Here is a 21123-nt window from a genome sequence, read left to right as displayed (position 1 = left end):
TACGACCCCCATCTGCCGTTGGTCAAACAAAGAGTTTGCCACCCCCACCCCCAACTCACGCCATTGGTTGAGTAAAGTTGTTGGGTGGGGTCAAAGCGGGTCACTCAAAACAAGGAATTTTAAGCACTGCAGAGACAAAAGTGCTTACAGTTTTCAAGAAAATTAACCTATGAATGGCTTATAGTTGTCTCTGCATGTTAAGCTTAGAAAAGAGAAAGTATTTTAACACAGAAAATGTTACGTACATACTTCAGTTTAAAAGTATCTTTCACCTCTGAGTGTTGATATTGTCGCTTGCTTTGGAAAACTGTTTCACAGTACGGGTTGATCATTTCATCGTCATCCTCAGCAGACGCTATATAAAAAATATACAGTCATAAACACATTTTTAAAAACCACTAAACCGTTTAAAGATCCAATACAACTGGTTTGTAATTATAGCAAAGTTTGATTAAGAGGCAATAATAAACCTACCAGACGTTCTTTGAGGTGATTCAAATGTGTTGTTCTTGTCTAAAGTGCTATAGAAAGAGGAATATAAAAAGCTAATTATGGACCTCGAACAAAACATTATTGTTGCCAAATCACTGGATCATAATGACAGCAATGGGATCACCAGCAAACAATCAAACTGCATTTAAGATTTAACTAAGTAGCATTACATATTTACCTATGATTTTCAATAGATGGGCTGACCTCCAGTCGTGGAGGGGGAACGGGTACAGAGCGACTCCACAACATGCATGGAGTGCCAGGTAAAGTGCCACAGTAGATTTCATTAGAGACCATCTCCAGCCCTGAGCAGGGTGGACTTGGGGGTGAACCAGTGAATGTGTTAGCGAAAGGAGAACACTGACAACTAGAGGATGAGTCCGGGGGCGAAGGTAGGGGTTGGGTGCTGAGCCGGTCCTGGTCTGACATTCTCATGAATGTGGAAGGAGGAATCCTTCGATTTAATCTAGGAGGTACTGGGGGTAATGGCCCACCAGTCTCTGGGGCCGAAGAGGTATTGCTCAAACTTGGTTCACAAAGGCCCTGTTTTGATTCAGTAGGTATTTCAACAGTGTCTATACTAGACGCACTAGAGGATGAATCTTCTGCAACTTTTAAAGAAAGTGGATCCTGAGAAGACTTCCGGCAAGGCTGTGTTTCATGTTGTGTTGTTAAAGATCGCCTCTCTGCTCTAAGTTTGTGGAAGACAGTTCTTGGTTTTGGTACTGGCTTTACGACAGTAGCACTATGCTCGGAGTACGAACGCTTCACTTGTGCACAAAGATTCGGGGCAGAGCTGTTACGTAAGGCTTCAAAGGAGGTGCCAGCATGTCCTGAGGGAGAAAGAGGCTCTGTGTTGACAGGGGTCACCTCGTGAATAGCAGACTCTGAGTTGCAACGATCTAGCAAGGGCTCTTTCCTTTGATATTGACAGATCGACTGAATGTGCTCGACCAGTTTAAGGATACGCTTCCTGTGGCCTGTGGCAGTCACTCCCACCCTGTTCAGAGCAGCATTGTCCACATGACAGAAGTCCCGGGTGAGGAGAAAGCCTGCCTGACGGAAGTGGTCTAGATACCTCTCGAGATGGATGGAAGCCAACAGGTCCTCTGCATCTGAGCATGGACCGATTGTTGCCATAGTTTGCATAGATGCTCATTAGGCTGCATGCAAAACAGCAGCAGTTCCAGCCAAGAAGAGAAGATGATTCCAGTCCTTCATCTGAGAAAATAAGCAAAGAAAAGATGTTTATAGTTTCTTTAAAATTAAAAAGGCCTCTTTATCGCCTCTTTATACTCTTGCTTTATAAAGAAACAAAAACAAAACAAGTTGTCATTTTTATTTGTATAGTGTTCTCCACAACACACATCATTTTAAAGGCAGCTTTACAGAAAATTATGCTATAACAGAAAATGAAGCTGTACTCTCTGTAAAAAACGTGAGTGGTGCTTTGTTAAGCACCCCTTAATAAAAACAATACATTATTATTATTATTATTATTATTATTATTATTATTATTATTATTATTATTGATAATAATATTACTTAACCTACCAAACACCTAGCTAATAAGTGGCAATGTTCTATTAGAAATGTGCAATAGCATACATGCCAAGTCAACCAGTAATTCAAATCTCCAAAATAATAAAGATAATTGTGAATGGGTTTGATGAACAAAAGACATGGAAACATAAGTTAATGGTCTTTCATGATAGAGAGCATTTTTCTGTGGTCTAAGATTGAATCACTGTGACATTTTCACATGAGGCCATGACCCTGCTTCCTGACTCTTAAACCACTGCACTGGAAAAAAGAGTGAAGTTACTGACTGAACAAAAACAAATCTTAGTTCCATTAAAATGAGCACTCAGGGTAGAAACACATGGGAATATTACAGAATCACAAATAATGATAAGATGTAACACCCAAAGCACAAGCACATGACATGAAAATACAGTAAAATTTCTAAAGACCAGTTTTAGAAAGGCCCTAGTCCATTCATAGTGGAAAAGCTTTTGAACATGTGGCACACATGAGGGCTCTTAGAACTATCAAGTCGAGAGAAATATGGACTATGCTGGGGTGAGCCAGGAAGAAAATTCATGTGGGTGGGGCAAAGCTAGTTTGGTTGGGATGACATGAATTTGGGAATGACCCTGTGTGAACAATTTCAATAAACATTTAAAATGTGTTTCGCAAAAGAGAGCGACACTTCCTTAACTGTATCCCACTCCCAAAGCAGTGCTTCCTTTAACTGACCCCACCCCAAAAATCATCCATTTTATTTTTAGCTATGTATTTTTAGGTGGCAGAAAAGAAATATTCTTATTTTTCATTAAGTATTTAGAGTAATGCAAGTTCTTTACAAAATTAATATAGGTTTTTAATTTGCTGTAATATATTGGAATTATACAGCTATATACTGTATATACAGTTTATAATATATATATATATATATACAGGTGCATCTCAATAAATTAGAATGTCGTGGAAAAGTTCATTTATTTCAGTAATTCAACTCAAATTGTGAAACTCGTGTATTAAATAAATTCAATGCACACAGACTGAAGTAGTTTAAGTCTTTGGTTCTTTTAATTGTGATGATTTTGGCTCACATTTAACAAAAACCCACCAATTCACTATCTCAAAAAATTAGAATACATCATAAGACCAATAAAAAAACATTTTTAGTGAATTGTTGGCCTTCTGGAAAGTATGTTCATTTACTGTATATGTACTCAATACTTGGTAGGGGCTCTTTTTGCTTTAATTACTGCCTCAATTCGGTGTGGCATGGAGGTGATCAGTTTGTGGCACTGCTGAGGTGGTATGGAAGCCCAGGTTTCTTTGACAGTGGCCTTCAGCTCATCTGCATTTTTTGGTCTCTTGTTTCTCATTTTCCTCTTGACAATACCCCATAGATTCTCTATGGGGTTCAGGTCTGGTGAGTTTGCTGGCCAGTCAAGCACACCAACACCATGGTCATTTAACCAACTTTTGGTGCTTTTGGCAGTGTGGGCAGGTGCCAAATCCTGCTGGAAAATGAAATCAGCATCTTTAAAAAGCTGGTCAGCAGAAGGAAGCATGAAGTGCTCCAAAATTTCTTGGTAAACGGGTGCAGTGACTTTGGTTTTCAAAAAACACAATGGACCAACACCAGCAGATGACATTGCACCCCAAATCATCACAGACTGTGGAAACTTAACACTGGACTTCAAGCAACTTGGGCTATGAGCTTCTCCACCCTTCCTCCAGACTCTAGGACCTTGGTTTCCAAATGAAATACAAAACTTGCTCTCATCTGAAAGGAGGACTTTGGACCACTGGGCAACAGTCCAGTTCTTCTTCTCCTCAGCCCAGGTAAGACGCCTCTGACGTTGTCTGTGGTTCAGGAGTGGCTTAACAAGAGGAATACGACAACTGTAGCCAAATTCCTTGACACGTCTGTGTGTGGTGGCTCTTGATGCCTTGACCCCAGCCTCAGTCCATTCCTTGTGAAGTTCACCCAAATTCTTGAATCGATTTTGCTTGACAATAGAAAGGCTGCGGTTCTCTCTGTTGGTTGTGCATCTTTTTCTTCCACACTTTTTCCTTCCACTCAACTTTTTGTTAACATGCTTGGATACAGCACTCTGTGAACAGCCAGCTTCTTTGGCAATGAATGTTTGTGGCTTACCCTCCTTGTGAAGGGTGTCAGTGATTGTCTTCTGGACAATTGTCAGATCAGCAGTCTTCCCCATGATTGTGTAGCCTAGTGAACCAAACTGAGAGACCATTTTGAAGGCTCAGGAAACCTTTTTCAGGTGTTTTGAGTTGATTAGCTGATTGGCATGTCACCATATTCTAATTTTTTGAGATAGTGAATTGGTGGGTTTTTGTTAAATGTGAGCCAAAATCATCACAATTAAAAGAAGCAAAGACTTAAACTACTTCAGTCTGTGTGCATTGAATTTATTTAATACACGAGTTTCACAATTTGAGTTGAATTACTGAAATAAATGAACTTTTCCACAACATTCTAATTTATTGAGATGCACCTGTATATATATATACACACACATACACACACACACACACACACACACACACTATATATGTATATATACACACTGTAACTTAATGCAAAAAATTTATTAACACACTTTTGCTAGAAAACAATGACATACAATGTAAAATATTACTAATTGGGTTTTCATTTTCAACCCATTCTAACTGATAGACAGGCAGGTGGCACATTTGCTTTTTCTGAGCTGCGTGAACTGCAAGCACGATGGGAAAAGACTTGCTGATGACACAGCTTAATGAAATATCTAAAATGTGTATTTTTTTAAACTAAAAATGGATGGAAAGACACATCTTATGGGGGGAATTGTATAACAGGTATGTTGAGTGTCTTGTTCATCATATTTATTTTCATTTAAAAGCAACAGAATTTAAAATCGCATCCATTTTATTAACAACAAAGCGCATGAACGTGAATCCCGTGATATCTGCCTTTGATCTCGAAGGTGTCTGATCCACTACAAGAAGTGAGAACTGTAAGCACTGTAAGTGACCGGTCTTATTTCACTCCTTCACCTGAGTGCACCCGCCTAATCTCATCTACTTCCAAGGCGAAGTGTTTGGCATCTCAAACGAGCCTACTATCAACAAGTTCTTCTCGCAATTTCGACAAAAACTCATCTATAGTGCATATAGCCTTTTCCGCATAAATAATGGCATTTTTCTGTTTAGAGGTCATGTGTGAACAGGACCTATTGGGAAATACTTATAAATCAGCTCTAGCAATTTCCTGAAATGAGAAGTTGTTCAGTTCAGATGCTGTGTGTTAAAAAAGCCATAAGATTACTGGTTTAAGCATGTACAAGGTCAGGACGCACTGACATAAGAAGTCTGCACTGGACCAATCACAAAGTTCTGACAATGATGATGGCTGTGTAAAAAAAAATAATCAAATTGGATAGATAGTGAGACTAAAGAGCTTCTCCTCATCCGAGCAGATGAAGACATATATCGTCATCTTACAGGAACAGTAAGTGATTCCGTAACTTATGACAAAATAACTAACCTCCTTCAAGAACAAGGTATACACGTGACCAAAAGACTTTACAGCCAATAGCATCACAGAGTTTAACAGCATTTTGCTTATGCTTGAATGGTAACAAAACCATTAAAGACAGAATGCTGTTGCATCTGAGAATAGCAGATATGGTACATTTACTAAAAAAGGTAATCTGGCAATTTTACTGCAATTTAAAAGGTTTCATGTGTGAAAGTGGCCTATGTAAGCCAGATAATGTTACCTTGGTGACCGGGTTTACATCAGCAGAAAATCAAATGTTTAAATTTGAAAGGAACAAAAACACATGTACAAGATCACTAAAATATAAGACTTTTTGATAACGCATCAGGCAAGGGACAGTTCCATCAACTGGCCCAAAACCCTATCACACTGGTTGAGCCCTGATTTGGAACATATTTAACTATTGAGAAAGACTGTTCCCTGACTGTGTGTCCCAAAGGCTGACAGCACTTGAGAACACTGGCCTAGGAAAAATCTCAAGGCTACAAGTAGACTACAGCCAAACCTGACCAGGGTGGGAACAGAGAGCCACTACATTCCATGGCCAGGAGGGGTGGAGCCAGATATGCGGGTGTGATTATTGGATAAGCTCTCTCATCATAGGGTGTACGTCTCAAATTCACAAAGGATGCACAATACTCTCTCTCAAGGACATTTCAAATTGGAGTTGCCAAGGGGTCAAGGTTTGGCTGGTTAGCATGATCCAAGGCCTCCTGGTCGATGCCATTACTAAACCATTCTGCAGGGAAAAAGCAACTTACACCATTTACAGCTATTTAAAAAGTAGCCATGTATTGTGATGAAATCATATATTATTTTTGGCCATAAGCATAGATCGCATCAAGCAGTTTGTATACTTCCTAAGAGGGTATATGTGCCAGCCAAGCAACTAATATTGAAATGAATGGTATTGCTAATGAATAACACAACTAAAAACAATAAGTATCATGTTAGAAAGCTTTGATAATGTCAACAGGGGCTATTTCACTCAACGACATTGAGCCTGAGTAGAAAAGCAGATGTTAAAAGCTGTTAAAAAAGGTTGGTGAGTCATATCCTTTTGTGTGGATTCTGGTTGCTAACCTTTGGCTCGGGCACTCACCGGATCCCACGCTGCGAGGGGAGGAAGGAAGCTTGTGAGGCGGTCTGATAAAGTGTGACCTGAGGAAAGGAGAGAAACGGGTCCGGGTGTTGTCTTTTTCTCCCAAGAAGCAATGCAGAAAAACTCCCTACAGCAAACCTGTCATCACAAAGCTGGATTAAGCCAAGCAGTGGCAAAAATCAAGCACTTTGCCAGTTGCATGGCAAGCACTATATTGAAATTCCTCTTTTTTGTTTTTAGAACAGTGCTTGCAAGGCAGCAGTCTATTGATATTCCTCAAATATTCTGGCTAGGGTTCTTTCTCATAGAATCATGTTACAATACCTACATTTTTGCAAAATTATTACGTCTCCATGTACGTATTGTGGAAGTTTCCTTGTTTGCATTACATAACCAACTACATTTACAAGCTTGTTCGAGAGCAATCAAATTGCACAGCAGCTCAAATGGAGCATTGCACTTGCAATGCAAAGGACCAAAAGCATGAGTTCTAAAGATGTAACTTCGGGTTCTTGGAGTGGAAGAGGAAGGGAGGAGACGCAGGGAGTAAATACTTTAAGTCTTTTAATAATAAACGCTGGAGTTGAACAAAAAAATAACAATAAGCATCACAATAAACCATTAAACGTATCACTTCAAGGGCTGACAATTGAATGAACATAACTAGAGGGTATATATACACAAGGAGCTAAATGAGGGAATGGAATACAGGTGAGGATGAGGAGCAGATGGAAGTGATGAGGGCAGTGAACTATGGGAGATGTAGTCCAGAAGAAAACTTCAATATAAGAGTCCTTGAAGAACATGAGGGAGACAGACTGTGACATTATACACCACCCCCCCCCTTTAAAGGGCGACTCCTGGAGCCCAAAGACGGATGAGGAGGGTAGGGTGACATAGAACGTGAAGGAGGATCCAAGGAGGACGATCAGGAGGCCTGGGGGGCAGCTTTGGAGCTGGGAATGGATACAGAGGCCTGGGAGGTGGCCACAGCGCAGGGACTGGGTCAGGAAGCGGAGCCGCTGGAGTCATCGTCTCTGGGGGTGGAGCCTTGGAAGACTGAGGGCGGAGCCGTGGAAGGGTGGACTTGAGGGGTGGAGCCAGGGAATTTGGTGCCCGGAAAGTAGCCAACGGCTCGAAGGGCCAGGGTGGAGCCGAAGGTTCGGAGGACTGAGGCGGAGCTGGGATATCTGAGGACAGAGGCAGAGCCGGTGGGACTGAGGTGGAGCCGTAGGGAAAGAGATCCCCAGTGAAGTTGGATGCTCAGAGTGACGAAGCGTAGCTGGAGGATCAGAGAGCTGGAGGCGGAGCCAGGTGACCGAGTGACCAAGGCAGAGCTGGAGGGACGAGGGACCCCGGAAAAGCCGACTGGCTGAAGGACCACGGTGGAGCCAAAGGGACATAGAGCCGAGATGGGACAGATGGAACGAAGGACCAAGGCGGAGTCCAGGGCTCGGAGGGTCTAGGCGGAGTCGGAGGGTTTGATGTTCCCCTTGACCATGGTTTCGCAGGGAGCGAAGGTTGAGCTGATGACGTGGAAGGAGCTGGCGACCAGGAGGAGGAGGAAGTGTCCTGAGTTGAGACAGCGGAGGAGGAAGGACCAAGGTACTGGACGGAACTAGGGTATCCAAGATGTTGGGCAGAGCCAGCGGAGGAGGAGTACACTGGGTGGGCATACGGGTGGGAATGGAATCAAAGTCAATAAGCTCCATGAAAGCAGGCGCTGGGACAGATGGGGCTACAGGCACTGGCTCTGGCACGGTCGAGGCTACAGGCACTGGCACAGTCGAGGCTACAGGCACTGGCACTGGCTCGGTCGAGGCTACAGGCACTGGCACTGGCACGGTCGAGGCTACAGGCACTGGCACGGTCGAGGCTACAGGCACTGGCACGGTCGAGGCTACAGGCACTGGCACGGTCGAGGCTACAGGCACTGGCTCATTGACCGTGACAGGCGTGGGTGCTGGCTCGTTGACCGTGGCAGGCTTGGAGGGAGGGGCTGTGGAAGGCATGGAGCAAGGAGGTGGCACGGGGTTATGGAGGTTCAACGCGGCTCGGACATATTCCAAAAAGGGAAGATTCTTCACTTGCGGAAGAGCTGTGGGACGATGAAAGTTCAAGCCCCTTCCGTAGATGGCATAGAGATAGGGGTCCAAGATAGTGGAGGAAGTGATGAGTTGACAGAAATTGACAGAGTATTCAGGGAGAGGAGGTCTTGTTTGAATAAATCCATAAAAACCCATTAACTCCATGCTCGATGTGTTGTGCTCGTCGGGGTCTGGCTTTCTGGGAGAGGAGGATTAGTGGAATCGCTGGAGTAAAGGAGGATGTTTGGAAGAACAGGTAAGTGAGGTAAATCAGTATTCTTTGTAGGTCAGTCCTTCTGTAACGTTGGGTTCTTGGAGTGGAAGAGGAATTGAGGAGATGCAGGGAGTAAATACTTTAAGTCTTTTAATAATAAACGCTGGAGTTGAACAAACGCTGGAATGGAACAAAACAATAATGATAAACATCACAACAAACCATTAAACATAACACTTCAAGGACTGACAAATGAATGAACAAAACTAGAGGGTATATATACACAAGGAGCTAAATGAGGGAATGGAATACAGGTGAGGATGAGCAGATGGAAGTGATGAAAACTTCAAAATAAGAGTCCTTGAAGAACATGAGGGAGACGGACTGTGACAGAAGATGAGCCAAAAGTGTCATAAAAGTACCACAAAATAACGTGGTTGCTTAAGCAATATAGTTTTTCATCTCACATTTGCTTTTTATCACACAATTGGTTAGGTTTAAAGTTTAGGGTAGGGGGGTAGGTTTTGTTGAATTTAAACTCGATACTCAATACATGTAAGGACCCACATAATATAATTTAGCAAAAAAGTCATTACAGTCATGTAATTTGTATTTATAAGTACTTCTACATATAATTCAGCCTGAACTGTACAGAATATAACGTCAGCCTTAGTGTACGTACTATGTTTTTGCACACTTTAAAAAAAAAAAATAAGATTTAAGTTTGAAAATCTCCCACTGACTTATAGAATGTTCATTAGTCAAAATGTAACCAGTGGTAAAATCATAATATTTGTATAGTGAATTGCAATTAGTCTTCTTACTTACATCTATTTGCATACTGAAATGTGATTGGTCTTTTCTTTCTTGCATCCATTTAACCATTTATGACTGTGACTTTGTTGATTCTTGTTTGTAGCCGACTGAAAACAAGACACGTGTCATGACAGCAGAAAAGCAGCTCTGATGCAGCAATTCATTTACAGTCGCCTACAGCTTGCTCACAGGGGTTCTAAATACAATTATTGTTTAATTATTATACACAATTTACAATCATATTTAATTAAACTACACAATGATCACTCTAAGACTTTATAGATATTATTCTTTTTATTTTTTTTTATGCATGATTTTCTGTAAAGCTGCTTTGAAATTATGTGTGTTGTGAAAAGCGCTTCACAAATAAAAATGATGACATGACTTGAACTTAAACCTAAAACCTTAGCTTACCAAAAACTTATTCTTTTTTACTGTCTTGCAAGCACTGAAAAACTAGTTTTGGATTGCCCATGTTTAATGGAGCTTACATTATATGAAATGATGTCAACTGACTGTATATCTTACGTAAATACTTTCCCAATATTACACTGAATTTTTCAGCTTCTGTGCAAAATCCATATTCACACGTTTTTGAGTGACATCATGAAGCCTTATTTTTAAAGTATTACTTACATCAAAACTGCTTGGGTTGACATGCAAAACCTAACAACTGAGATGTTTATTTGAGCTGTTCATGTTATTCAACATCAGAATTAATAGAAAGCAGCAAAATGCCTATATTGAAACCTCTTTAATGCTATGGTAACAGCAGCAACTTCTGCAACTTTACTGATAAGACCTTATATGAAACATGTTTTCATGCGATGGTCTATTTGTCAAAACAATGGGAGGAATGTTTAGGAAACCCATTTGTAAAACGTCATTATTTTTAGCAATTCCATTTGGTGCCACCAACAGTCGGCACACTGTAGAAATTACACATTGTAACTTTAAACGGAACAATGTTTGGTGACTGCATTCCCTCCACAATGTGCCCTGGGGATGCTGGGGGAAGGGAGGTCTGAAGATAAGGACCTTGAGAAGTAAGAATACTATCTCAGTCATGCCTGTTCTCGCAGCTGACAGTCTAGTGAAGGTAAAGATGGTGACTGGAAGGACACCAGAAAAATCGTATTCTAACAATAGAATATCTGTATCCACAGATCCACCACACCTTTATTGTGATGTTATTTCAAAGTCAATTCCACAAGAAGGCCACAATCTCAAACAGCAATCAACATGTATTTTGCAGGGAAAACTGTGCCCTGATCTGTTCTACACACCCAACCTATGTTTATCTGGTTGGGCGATCTAGGTTTTCTCTGAATTACTGAATGCCCAGGATACAGCTGTTTCTCAAAAAAGAGCCCCTCCTCCTCTCTCCAAAGCTAGAGGGGAAAAAATTGTCACTGATACACAGATAAACTGGAGATCACTGAAGCCATCTAAAACCATAATAAATGTAGGAATGTTGCCAAACAATAAAAAGTTCACCACCCCCCCCCAAAAAAAAAAAAAAAAAAAAAAGTGACACAAGGGTAAATAAATAATGACATTCCAAACCCGCATGCTGTTTTTTTTTTTTTTTTTTTTTTTACAGTGGAACACACACACACACACACACACACAAAGCCAACCTGGTCTGGTCTCATAGAAACACATTACCTAAATTTGTAATCATTTTTACTTGGCTCGTTGTACATATTGCATCAGTTTCCTGGTGAAATGGACACTAGACTTCTACTCCATTTCACAGAAATCACAAGTATAAGGGCATATTATCAGTTCATAAACACTTACTTTGCACCCTGTTCCTCACACAATGCTACCATATGACATCAAACCCTTTTACTTGTAAGGAAATTCATTTTATTTCCCAAACAAACTTCACAGTAAATCCACTGATAAAGCATTGCACTTGTGATGCAAAGGACCGAGGTACAAGTCCTGAAGACTGCACGAGTCGAAAGAGTCATAGAAGCAATAAAAAAAAAATGGCGTAGTTGCTTCAGTAACAACATTTTTCTTCTCACATTTGTTTTTTATGACACTGTCAGTTAGGTTAAGGATTAAGGTTTAGGGTAGGAAGGTAGATTTTGTTCATAGAGCATTAACTTCATATGTTTGGGAGAAATTGTGACTAGCATTTAGCGCCACACAATGGACATTTAACCTCGAAAACGTAACTAGCTTTTAGCCCCACACAGTGCACATTTAACATCAGAACTGCCACAGTACGTGTATGTAATGGGTAAGGGATGGGCAAGAAGGAGGCGGGAACCGGCAGAACAGTCAACTTAACTTTAGTGACATAACTCAACATAAAACATAAGGCACACACACACAGCGTCCGCATGCGTCTCTCTCTCTCTCTCGAACTGGCATCTCTGGCACCCTTTATCTCGCTCTCCCGCCGATCAGTTTCCTCAGCGTTGGCTGTGCACCCTCACTGCCCGGCCACGCCCTCCTCCTCCTCATCACACTCCTCCCCTGCCCAATTCAGGCTGGGGCGCCATCCGGACTGACCCCCCGACCCCCCACCCCCCATCTCTGGAGGGGAGACGTTGCCCTTCCGGCCGTTCTGCCAGCCGGTGGTCCACCCCGCCTCCTGGGAACCTGGGGGAAGAGACGAGGGTAGGGAGAGGGAAAGGACGAGCAGGAGAGGTCCTCAACCACTCCTCAACCCTCTGGCGGACAACAGCCGCTCCTCCCCTGGTGGACGGCAGCGAGTCCTCCGACCCGTAGCGGATGGAACAGCTCCTCCTCTTCCTGGCGGATGGCAGCGGTTCTTCCGACTCCCGGCGGCCAGCAGCGACTCCTCCGTCCCCAGGCGGACAGCAGCAGCGAGGTCTCCACGACAGCGCATCCTTCCTCCTTCCTGGGTTTTGGCACCAATGTAACGGGTAAGGGACGGGCAAGGAGGAGGTGGGAACCGGCAGAACAGTCAACTTAACTTTAATGATATAACTCAACTTAAAACAACATAAAACATAAGGCACACACACACACACACAGCGGCCGCGTGAGTCTCTCTCTCGCTCTCTCTCTCTCGCGGCATCTCCGGCTCCCCTTTACCTCGCTCTCCTGCTGATCAGTTGACTGTGTCCTTGACATCCTGTTTTACCATGCTATTAAAGTAAAATGGCATTGGCCGTACTGTAAATGGCACTAACACACAAATCAAATAAAGCCACAGCTAATGTAATTCTGTATCATGGAAGGGTAGTAAGAATACAGAGTTTAAACAAGGAAAGATTTGTCTTTTTATTTATTGTTTTTCTTGTTTTGTTCTTTCACATGGTAATTAGTTGTTGTTTGTCTCACTAATGAAAAAAACATCCCCATTATCCTTTACTGTACAGCAAGAACACTTTAGGATCTGTTGATTGCACTGCTCTGGTGGGTTAAGATGGAAACAAAGTAGAAAAACATCTCTAAACATCTTTCCCTCTCATATCCTACTCAAACCTCCCAGCAGCTTCCAGAATGAACAATTAGTGGAAGCTGTAGAGTCAAAAGCAATTTGTGAAACGCCGGAATCAAGCAGGCTTTTGGATGCAGTGTGCTGGGGGGTATGTGTATATAACAGTGAAGAACTGTTGTGTGACACAATACATCAATGTTCACAACTGGTGGAGGCCGCGTAGCTGATATGACAGAACACACTTGTGTATTAATTTGCTGGACCTTGCTCAAACACACATTAAGATCTTAGATCTCTATATGGATTGAAACCAAGATAAACCACTCTTTAACTTTTAAGACATATTAAATCACTTATTGTCCAACAAAATGCTTAACTATCAGGGTGACACTCCAAATGAAACACAAGTACATGCATTTACACTGGAGTCCAAAGGTCTGAGAACACATTGAAAATCAGGGATTCAATATCTAATTTAAACCTGGTAATAAACAGAAAGTTTCAGGATTTTAAAAAAAAAAAAAACCATTTCAACAAAATTACATTAATTAAAATATGCACTATTTCTAAATGACTATTAAGCAAATTTGTGACAATGACCATGTTATCTCTTGTACAAAAGGTCAGATTTCTTGGCTTCCATTGAAGCACATGAGATTCTCAAATCATGCTTAAAATAAGATCGTCAGGTCGATGCCAGTTCAAGTGCGTGGTGTCATTAAAACAAAAAGGAGACTTGAATATTCTGCAATCCATGTTAATAATTAAATTCATTTTTTCACTGATATTAATATTATGACAGTCTTATTTGTAATGAAAAAAAACTGCATCAAATTCAAAAAATGCAAAATAGAAGCATTTTCACTAGCGGTCTCAGACTTTCGGATCCTTCTGTATAAAAAAAACAAAAAAAAGAAAACAACTTTCATAACATTTAAAACAAAACAAATAACTTCCTCTCTCTGTGATAATGGAAATATATATCATGGCATGTGAGGGGTAAAAACATGTACTGTGTGTAAGTGGAGCTCTGAAGCAAGAATACCCAACACTAAATTATTTTCCCGCAATATTGCGAGAATAACTGTCCAAAATAAAAACTCAGAATTAGATAGCACAACTAAAATTAAAACTCAATCTAGAAACCTTGTCGGTACAGATAATTATGTTTTTTGCAAAGGTCAAATCTCCAAAAGATCTAAAAACATTCTTCATCCTTCAACTCTCATGAAGCGACGGGAATACAGGTCAGGTTATGCAACAAGAGATTTATCACAATTAATACACTTGTCCATGTTGTGAGTACTTAATCTGCATTTGGGAATCTGCTCAGTAAAACACAGGGGTATAGAGAGAATTAGCATTGGCATGGGTTTTGGAAAAGTAATGGTTTTCTCCCAAAAAGTGGGGGGATGAATGAAGAATTTCTTCCCACCAGTAATACTGATTGCTTCGCCCAGGCTGGACATATAAACTTGGGATCCACTGAATGGAAATGTATTCTGCAGAGACCTTCAAAATGGAAAAGCATGTTATTCTTGCAAATTCTCCAGTGACTCCCACAGTTGTTGTGTCTGCTAGGAACTTGCAAATGAGCTCTGGGTGTTTCTAATTCAGTTTAAATTAACCGTGACATTCAGCAACTGTAAAGCCTGAGGATATCAGATTCCTCAGGGGAGTAACACCCTGTATGACAGAGGAATTTACACAGTGTATTACATGCAGACTAAATGCACTGCTGTTTGCCTGGGAACAGTGATCCTGAAATGAGAATCAATGGAATTCCATCTTATAAGTCAACACACTACTGTGCTGGGTAACAAATTTTCTTGCTCATCACTGGACTTCAGATAATAATTTCTGAACATGGAACATTGATATAGTCAAACATGGAAATAAAGCTTAGAAAAACGGTTTACGATCATTAAAATCTCCATTAAAAGTTAGAACATCCTATTCTTTTTCTATTTTCACATGGGACACATAGAAATATCAAACTGCCCGTTATATCATCCGACAGACTTGTCCGATGTTGACAAATGTCACTTTGAATGTAAAAGTATTTTAAATCAGAACTTACCTTTATTGCTGCGCGTTAAATATCCTACGATTTTGCTCTTTGTTTATGCGGAGATTCCTAAAATCCAGTATTGTATGAGCGACTGGTGAAAGTCTCAGCGTGTTCTGCAGCGCTGAGCTGGTGATAGTTATATTTGTTATGCCGGAAGTTACAGTGTTGTGTGTTTAGCGCGGCTGAGAAGTAGCAACTGAACTCTTAAAGGGACAGTGGTTTGTGAGTATCTGCCGAAAGTTTTGCTGTTTTTAAGGACTGTTCCGGATTCAATACAAGCTAAGCTCAATCGACACCAGTTTGTGGCATATATTCATTACCACAAAAATACTTTCGACTCGTTCTTTGTTTATTATAAAATGCAAAAATCGCGGTTACAGTAAGGCAGTGGAAGTGAATGATGCCAGTGCATAAACGTTAAAGTCCCCATGAAGTGCCTTGGTGAGCACAGTTCGATTTGGGCTGCTTCAGAAAACTGGAAAATACTGCCTTCAGGGGCTGTATACCAAAGCAGGATGAAAATAAGGTGTTTTTCAAACTGTTCTAAGACCAGTTTCCTTAAAGGGGCCATGAAGTGTTATTTTATATAATTTTATTATCTTCCTGATGTCCAAGGATATTGTTATAAAAGTTTTTTTGGTTTTTTTTTGCACCAAAACAGTCATAATTTAGTAATATATTATCATTTTCCCCGCTGTTTTTGGCCCTCAGTCTGAAACGATTGTTTTGACCAAAGCGCCAGCTGAAAACTTCAACGTAAACGCCTACTGTTATTCAGCAAACTCAATCGGAGATAAACGATCATCAACATTATGAAACTAAATTGCAGGGTTTACACATAACGCACATCCAACACATTGCATCTGAATATATTAAACTGTTCATCTCAAGCACAACTGTTAACACTCAACACCATAAACTATCAAACAGTCATGACATTTAAAAAATATTCATGAATGAAATGCTTTACTTGAATTTTTGAAGTGTTTTAAACTGCCCCATCCTTTAATAACAGTTCCTTGGCAAAGTTTAAATCGTATTTTGACTGTTCACAGGCAATCCATACTGACATGAGCCGTAAAAAAACCCCGAACACATCATAGTCCAAAGAACGGTGAAATGACCCACACACACACACACACTGTAGGCACATCGCCGGAACACACCGAAACGGTCAAAGACGTCCATCGTCAAAGACGTCCTATGTTTACATACACCAACAATTGCAAATAGCGCAGATGGGCGATAGAACACGTCCATGATGCGTTTGAGCTCAAAATAACAAGAGGCAGCAGCTGAATGAAAGAATTGCTTCTCCCTTTCAGAGTTGTATCTTGACACCACATCTTTTAAAAGCAGCAAGATACATGGAAGCAGTCAAAGAGTCTGTGTAGTTCATGTTTATATACAAAATAATTCAAAATAGTCCGGATGGGTCCCCTTAGGTTTTATGTGAGTGTAGTGAGACAGACTACTGTCTTGTAGTATTACCCTGATTTGTAATTTATTTAATATTGTGAATGATGGTGACTTGCACTTTGATGCATAATAAAGTGCATCCGGAAACTATTCACAGCGCTTCACTTTTTCCACATTTTGTTATGTTAGAGCCTTATTCCAAAATGGATTAAATTCATTATTTTCCACAAAATTCTACAAACAATACCCCATAATGACAATGTGAAAGAAGTTTGTTTGAAATCTTTGCAAATTTATAAAAAATTAAAAAAAACACATGTACATAAGTATTCACAGCCTTTGCTCAATACTTTGTTGAAGCACCTTTGGCACCAATTACAGCCTCAAGTCTTTTTGAGTATGATGCTACAAGCTTGGCACACCTATTTTTGGGCAGTTTCTCCCATTCTTCTTTGCAGGACCTCTCAAGCTCCATCAGGTTGGATGGGGAGCGTCGGTGCACAGCCATTTTCAGATCTCTCCAGAGATGTTCAATCGGGTTCAAGTCTGGGCTCTGGCTGGGCCACTCAAGGACATTCACAGAGTTGTCCCGTAGCCACTCCTTTGTTATCTTGGCTGTGTGCTTAGGGTCATTGTCCTGTTGGAAGATGAACCTTCACCCCAGTCTGAGGTCCAGAGTGCTCTGGAGCAGGTTTTCATCAAGGATGTCTCTGTACATTGCTGCATTCATCTCTCCCTCGATCCTGACTAGTCTCCCAGTTTCTGCCGCTGAAAAACATCCCCACAGCATGATGCTGCCACCACCATGCTTCACTGTAGGGATGGTATTGGCCAGGTGATGAGCGGTGCCTGGTTTCCTCCAGACATGACGCTTGCCATTGAGGCCAAAGAGTTCAATCTTTGTTTCTCATGGTCTGAGAGTCCTTCAGGTGCCTTTTGGCAAACTCCAGGCGGGCTGTCTTGTGCCTTTTACTGAGGAGTGGCTTCCGTCTGGCCACTCTACAATACAGGCCTGATTGGTGGAGTGCTGCAGAGATGGTTGTTCTTCTGGAAGGTTCTCCTCTCTCCACAGAGAAATGCTGGAGCTCTGTCAGAGTGACCATCGGGTTCTTGGTCACCTCCCTGACTAAGGCCCTTCTCCCCCGATCGCTCAGTTTGGCCAGGCGGCCAGCTCTAGGAAGAGTCCTGGTGGTTCCAAACTTCTTCCATTTACGGATGATGGAGGCCACTGTGCTCATTGGGACCTTCAGTGCTGCAGACATTTTTCTGTACTCTTCCCCAGATTTGAACCTCGATACAATCCTGTCTCGGAGGTCTACAGACAATTCCTTGGACTTCATGACTTGGTTTGTGCTCTGACATGCACTGTTAACTGTGGGACCTTATATAGACAGGTGTGTGCCTTTCCAAATCATGTCCAATCAACTGAATTTACCACAGGTGGACTCCAATCAAGTTGTAGAAACACCTCAAGGATGATCAGTGGAAACAGGATGCACCTGAGCTCAATTTTGAGTGTCATGGCAAAGGCAGTGAATACTTATGTACATGTGATTTTTTTTTTTTTTCCATTTTTTTTTTTTTAATAAATTTGCAAAGATTTCAAACAAACTTCTTTCACGTTGTCATTATGGGGTATTGTTTGTAGAATTTTGAGGAAAATAATGAATTTAATCCATTTTGGAATAAGGCTGTAACATAAAAAAATGTGGAAAAAGTGAAGCGCTGTGAATACTTTCCGGATGCACTGTATATTTAAACACTAAAGCGACCTGCATTATACCGTGTGGAGAAGACACAGCACTTCTGTCTGTTTTATTGTATCACACCCCCTTGGAATTAGGTGGGGTTTGGTATCCTATCACTGTGCATTCGTGGAGTATATTAGGCCGGCCACATGTCACCTAGACACGCATCACGGTCTAATGACCGCCCCTTTTTCCGGTATCGGACACTTCCGCTACAAATGTATGTGCTGTTGTTGTTTGATGCTAGGCTAGCTGCTTGGCTCTGGTACCCGGTGCTTATGTTAGTTCCTTTTTATATGATAGCAGTTGTTTGTGTGAGGCTCGTATCGAGCTCCGCAGGCCGACTGCTGCCTTCCTTCAGTCTGCCTGTTCCATATACTGCCTGTGTATTTGTGGCCGTAATTATGGCTGTAGCTCTAACACTTTTGGTCTGTGAAATCATTAAATATGATGGTGATTAAAACGTGCGGGTTTAATGTTCTTAGCTGCAGGGCTGAACTCCGACGCTACTGTTTTGTTTTACTATTTTGTTTTGCTTTGTTTTGTTTTTGTTCAGTTTTGTTTTGTTTTGTTTTGTTTTGTTTTACATAGTTTTGATTTGTTTGTTTATGCCCCATTTTGGTTTTTGGTATGTTTTCTGAAAGTGCTGTTTTGGGACTCACAGAGACAATTGTGATCATTCTCTCTGTATGTGTATACCTTGAGCCAAACAAGATCATCATAAAAGTTTGGGAACAGTGTTTTGTTCTGTTTAAAACTATTTTATATTGATATTACTCATGTGAAGTTTATCTTAGCATGATGATTTGTCATCAGCTCTCTCCTTTTCCCCTGCTCTTCACACTAACATATATTTTCTTTAGTGTGGGTTAAAACCCTTGTTTGAGTGTTTTGTTAGCTCTGTGTCCACTTAATGGTGGCCAGAGTTTGTCTTTTTATTTTGATGGTTTATTATGATTTTATTGATAATTTGTTCTCTTTTTCCTCCAGAGCTGATGGCCCAGTGTAGGGGGCTGGACATTCCCCAATAGATGGTGTCACATGCTGAGTGCTTTGTATTCACAACTGATTCAGCTGTGTGCTTTGTGTGTGTGAGTGTACACCTGTGGGTGAAGTGTATCTTTACTGGGGGAATCGCTGCACTCGGCTAGCCAGTGTGCTCCTGGTAAGCCTCAGCTCTCTGTGTTCAGCAAGTGTATATGCTGTATAATTCTCATGTGTGTGTGTGTGAAGCCTATTACGAACCACGCAGCTGATTGCTCTGCTCATTATAATTTTAATACACTTTTAAATTATGGAATGCATGTCCAGTGCCCATCTGATTAATCTATTGTTAAAATAAAATATTTTGTACTTTGGTATCCACTCTTACCCTTTTGTTTTGAAACAACGAACCTGTGTGCCCTTTCTATTTGTGATTTGGGTTAGTATTTCCCTGTTAACAAGAGGGTGGCCCAGGGGCGTTTCTAGGACTTGAGGAGGTTCGGGGCTTAGCGGAAGCGGGTTGGGGGGTAGCAATATTATTGCGTAGCCTACATTTAAAATTACATTCAGGGCTACAGTCAAAACATTTGCGGCTGAAGCCCCGGAAAAATTACCTGGCGACGCCGATGGGGTGGCCTAGTCGAACTCTTTTTTTTTTTCTAGCTTAAACCTCAGTTAGTCCCATCAGTCTATTTTGCTCTGCCCTCCACTCTGCTACATTAGGAATAGTTAGCCACAGAAGGCCTGCTCTCTTGACTTGAACTGCGTGCCAGTGGGCGGGGCCACAGATGCAATGATGCATGTTGTGGGATGTGTAAATACGAATGAGCAATGTGTCATGACGTCACAAACAGATTTCAAAACAAAACGTTTTAGTAGGGTGGCAACTATAAATGCTCTTTTTAGACTGGGGAGGAAGTTTTGAGTTCTGTAATTTACAATGTTTTTATAGTACAGTTACCTCTTATATGTCTAAATATTACTGAAAATTTTAGTCTCCATTTCATGACTCCTTTAAAGGCGCTGTACATTTTTATTTTTTATTTTTATGGAATGGTATACAGAAAATGCTCCTACTCCCTGAAAGATATCACTGAAATAAGTGTGCTGAGATCTCACCGGTCTCTGTGACAATAATAGACTCTGTAAACAGCAAACAAAAATGTGTCCGCAGGCCGTGGTCAGTGACGCTTTCTGTCTGTCAATCATTTTGTTGTTTTACTCTCATAGTGTTGTAGCTGAAGCGGATCATTAAGGCTTAATGTCATATTCAGATTCATAATAGTTGTCAGTTGATGGTGCTATTTTGCTACTTTTGTTTTTGACAACCATGGGAATGCACTAATACTGCTCTTCTGCTTAATGTCAGTCTTCATGATATCTTTGTGTGCCCAGGTTTTGGAAAGAAGGGGCATGGCTAATTCTATGGCTCAGTCTCTTGGTAGTTAGAACAACTAAAATCACTTATAGCACCTTTTAAGAGTTCCATTCATTCCAAAATTCTGTTGAATAAAGGTGTTATAAGCTGGGGGTTTTTTGTGTGGAAAGTATGCAGAAAATGTTCCTTTTCCCTGAAAGATATTACTGAAATAAATGTCCTGAGATCCTAACGGTCTCTGTGACAGCACTAGACTGTGTCTAAACGGCAAAGAAAAATGTGACCACAGGACCTGTACACAT

The 21123-nt window shown here is 41.1% G+C and overlaps 1 protein-coding gene across 2 annotated transcripts in view; it reads right to left on the bottom strand.

The window, feature by feature from the left end:
* LOC127413015 (arf-GAP with Rho-GAP domain, ANK repeat and PH domain-containing protein 3-like) overlaps positions 1-15437 on the bottom strand; it is a 42633-nt gene extending 27196 nt beyond the window's left edge. For both annotated transcript variants that reach the window (XM_051649790.1, XM_051649791.1), the window contains exons 1-4: positions 15302-15437; positions 671-1713; positions 475-521; positions 273-355 (exon numbers count right to left, since the gene is read on the bottom strand). In XM_051649790.1, coding sequence (XP_051505750.1) covers positions 273-355; positions 475-521; positions 671-1641 — 1101 coding nt within the window. In that variant the 5' untranslated portion in view covers positions 1642-1713; positions 15302-15437. The remainder of the gene's footprint in view (positions 1-272; positions 356-474; positions 522-670; positions 1714-15301) is intronic.
* Between the last annotated feature and the right edge of the window lie 5686 nt (positions 15438-21123).

Source organism: Myxocyprinus asiaticus, chromosome 22 (assembly GCF_019703515.2).
Source record: "Myxocyprinus asiaticus isolate MX2 ecotype Aquarium Trade chromosome 22, UBuf_Myxa_2, whole genome shotgun sequence".
NCBI classification, from domain to species: Eukaryota; Metazoa; Chordata; class Actinopteri; order Cypriniformes; family Catostomidae; genus Myxocyprinus; species Myxocyprinus asiaticus.
Note: the sequence above shows the minus strand (reverse complement) of the source record. Positions and strands in the feature narration are given on the sequence as shown.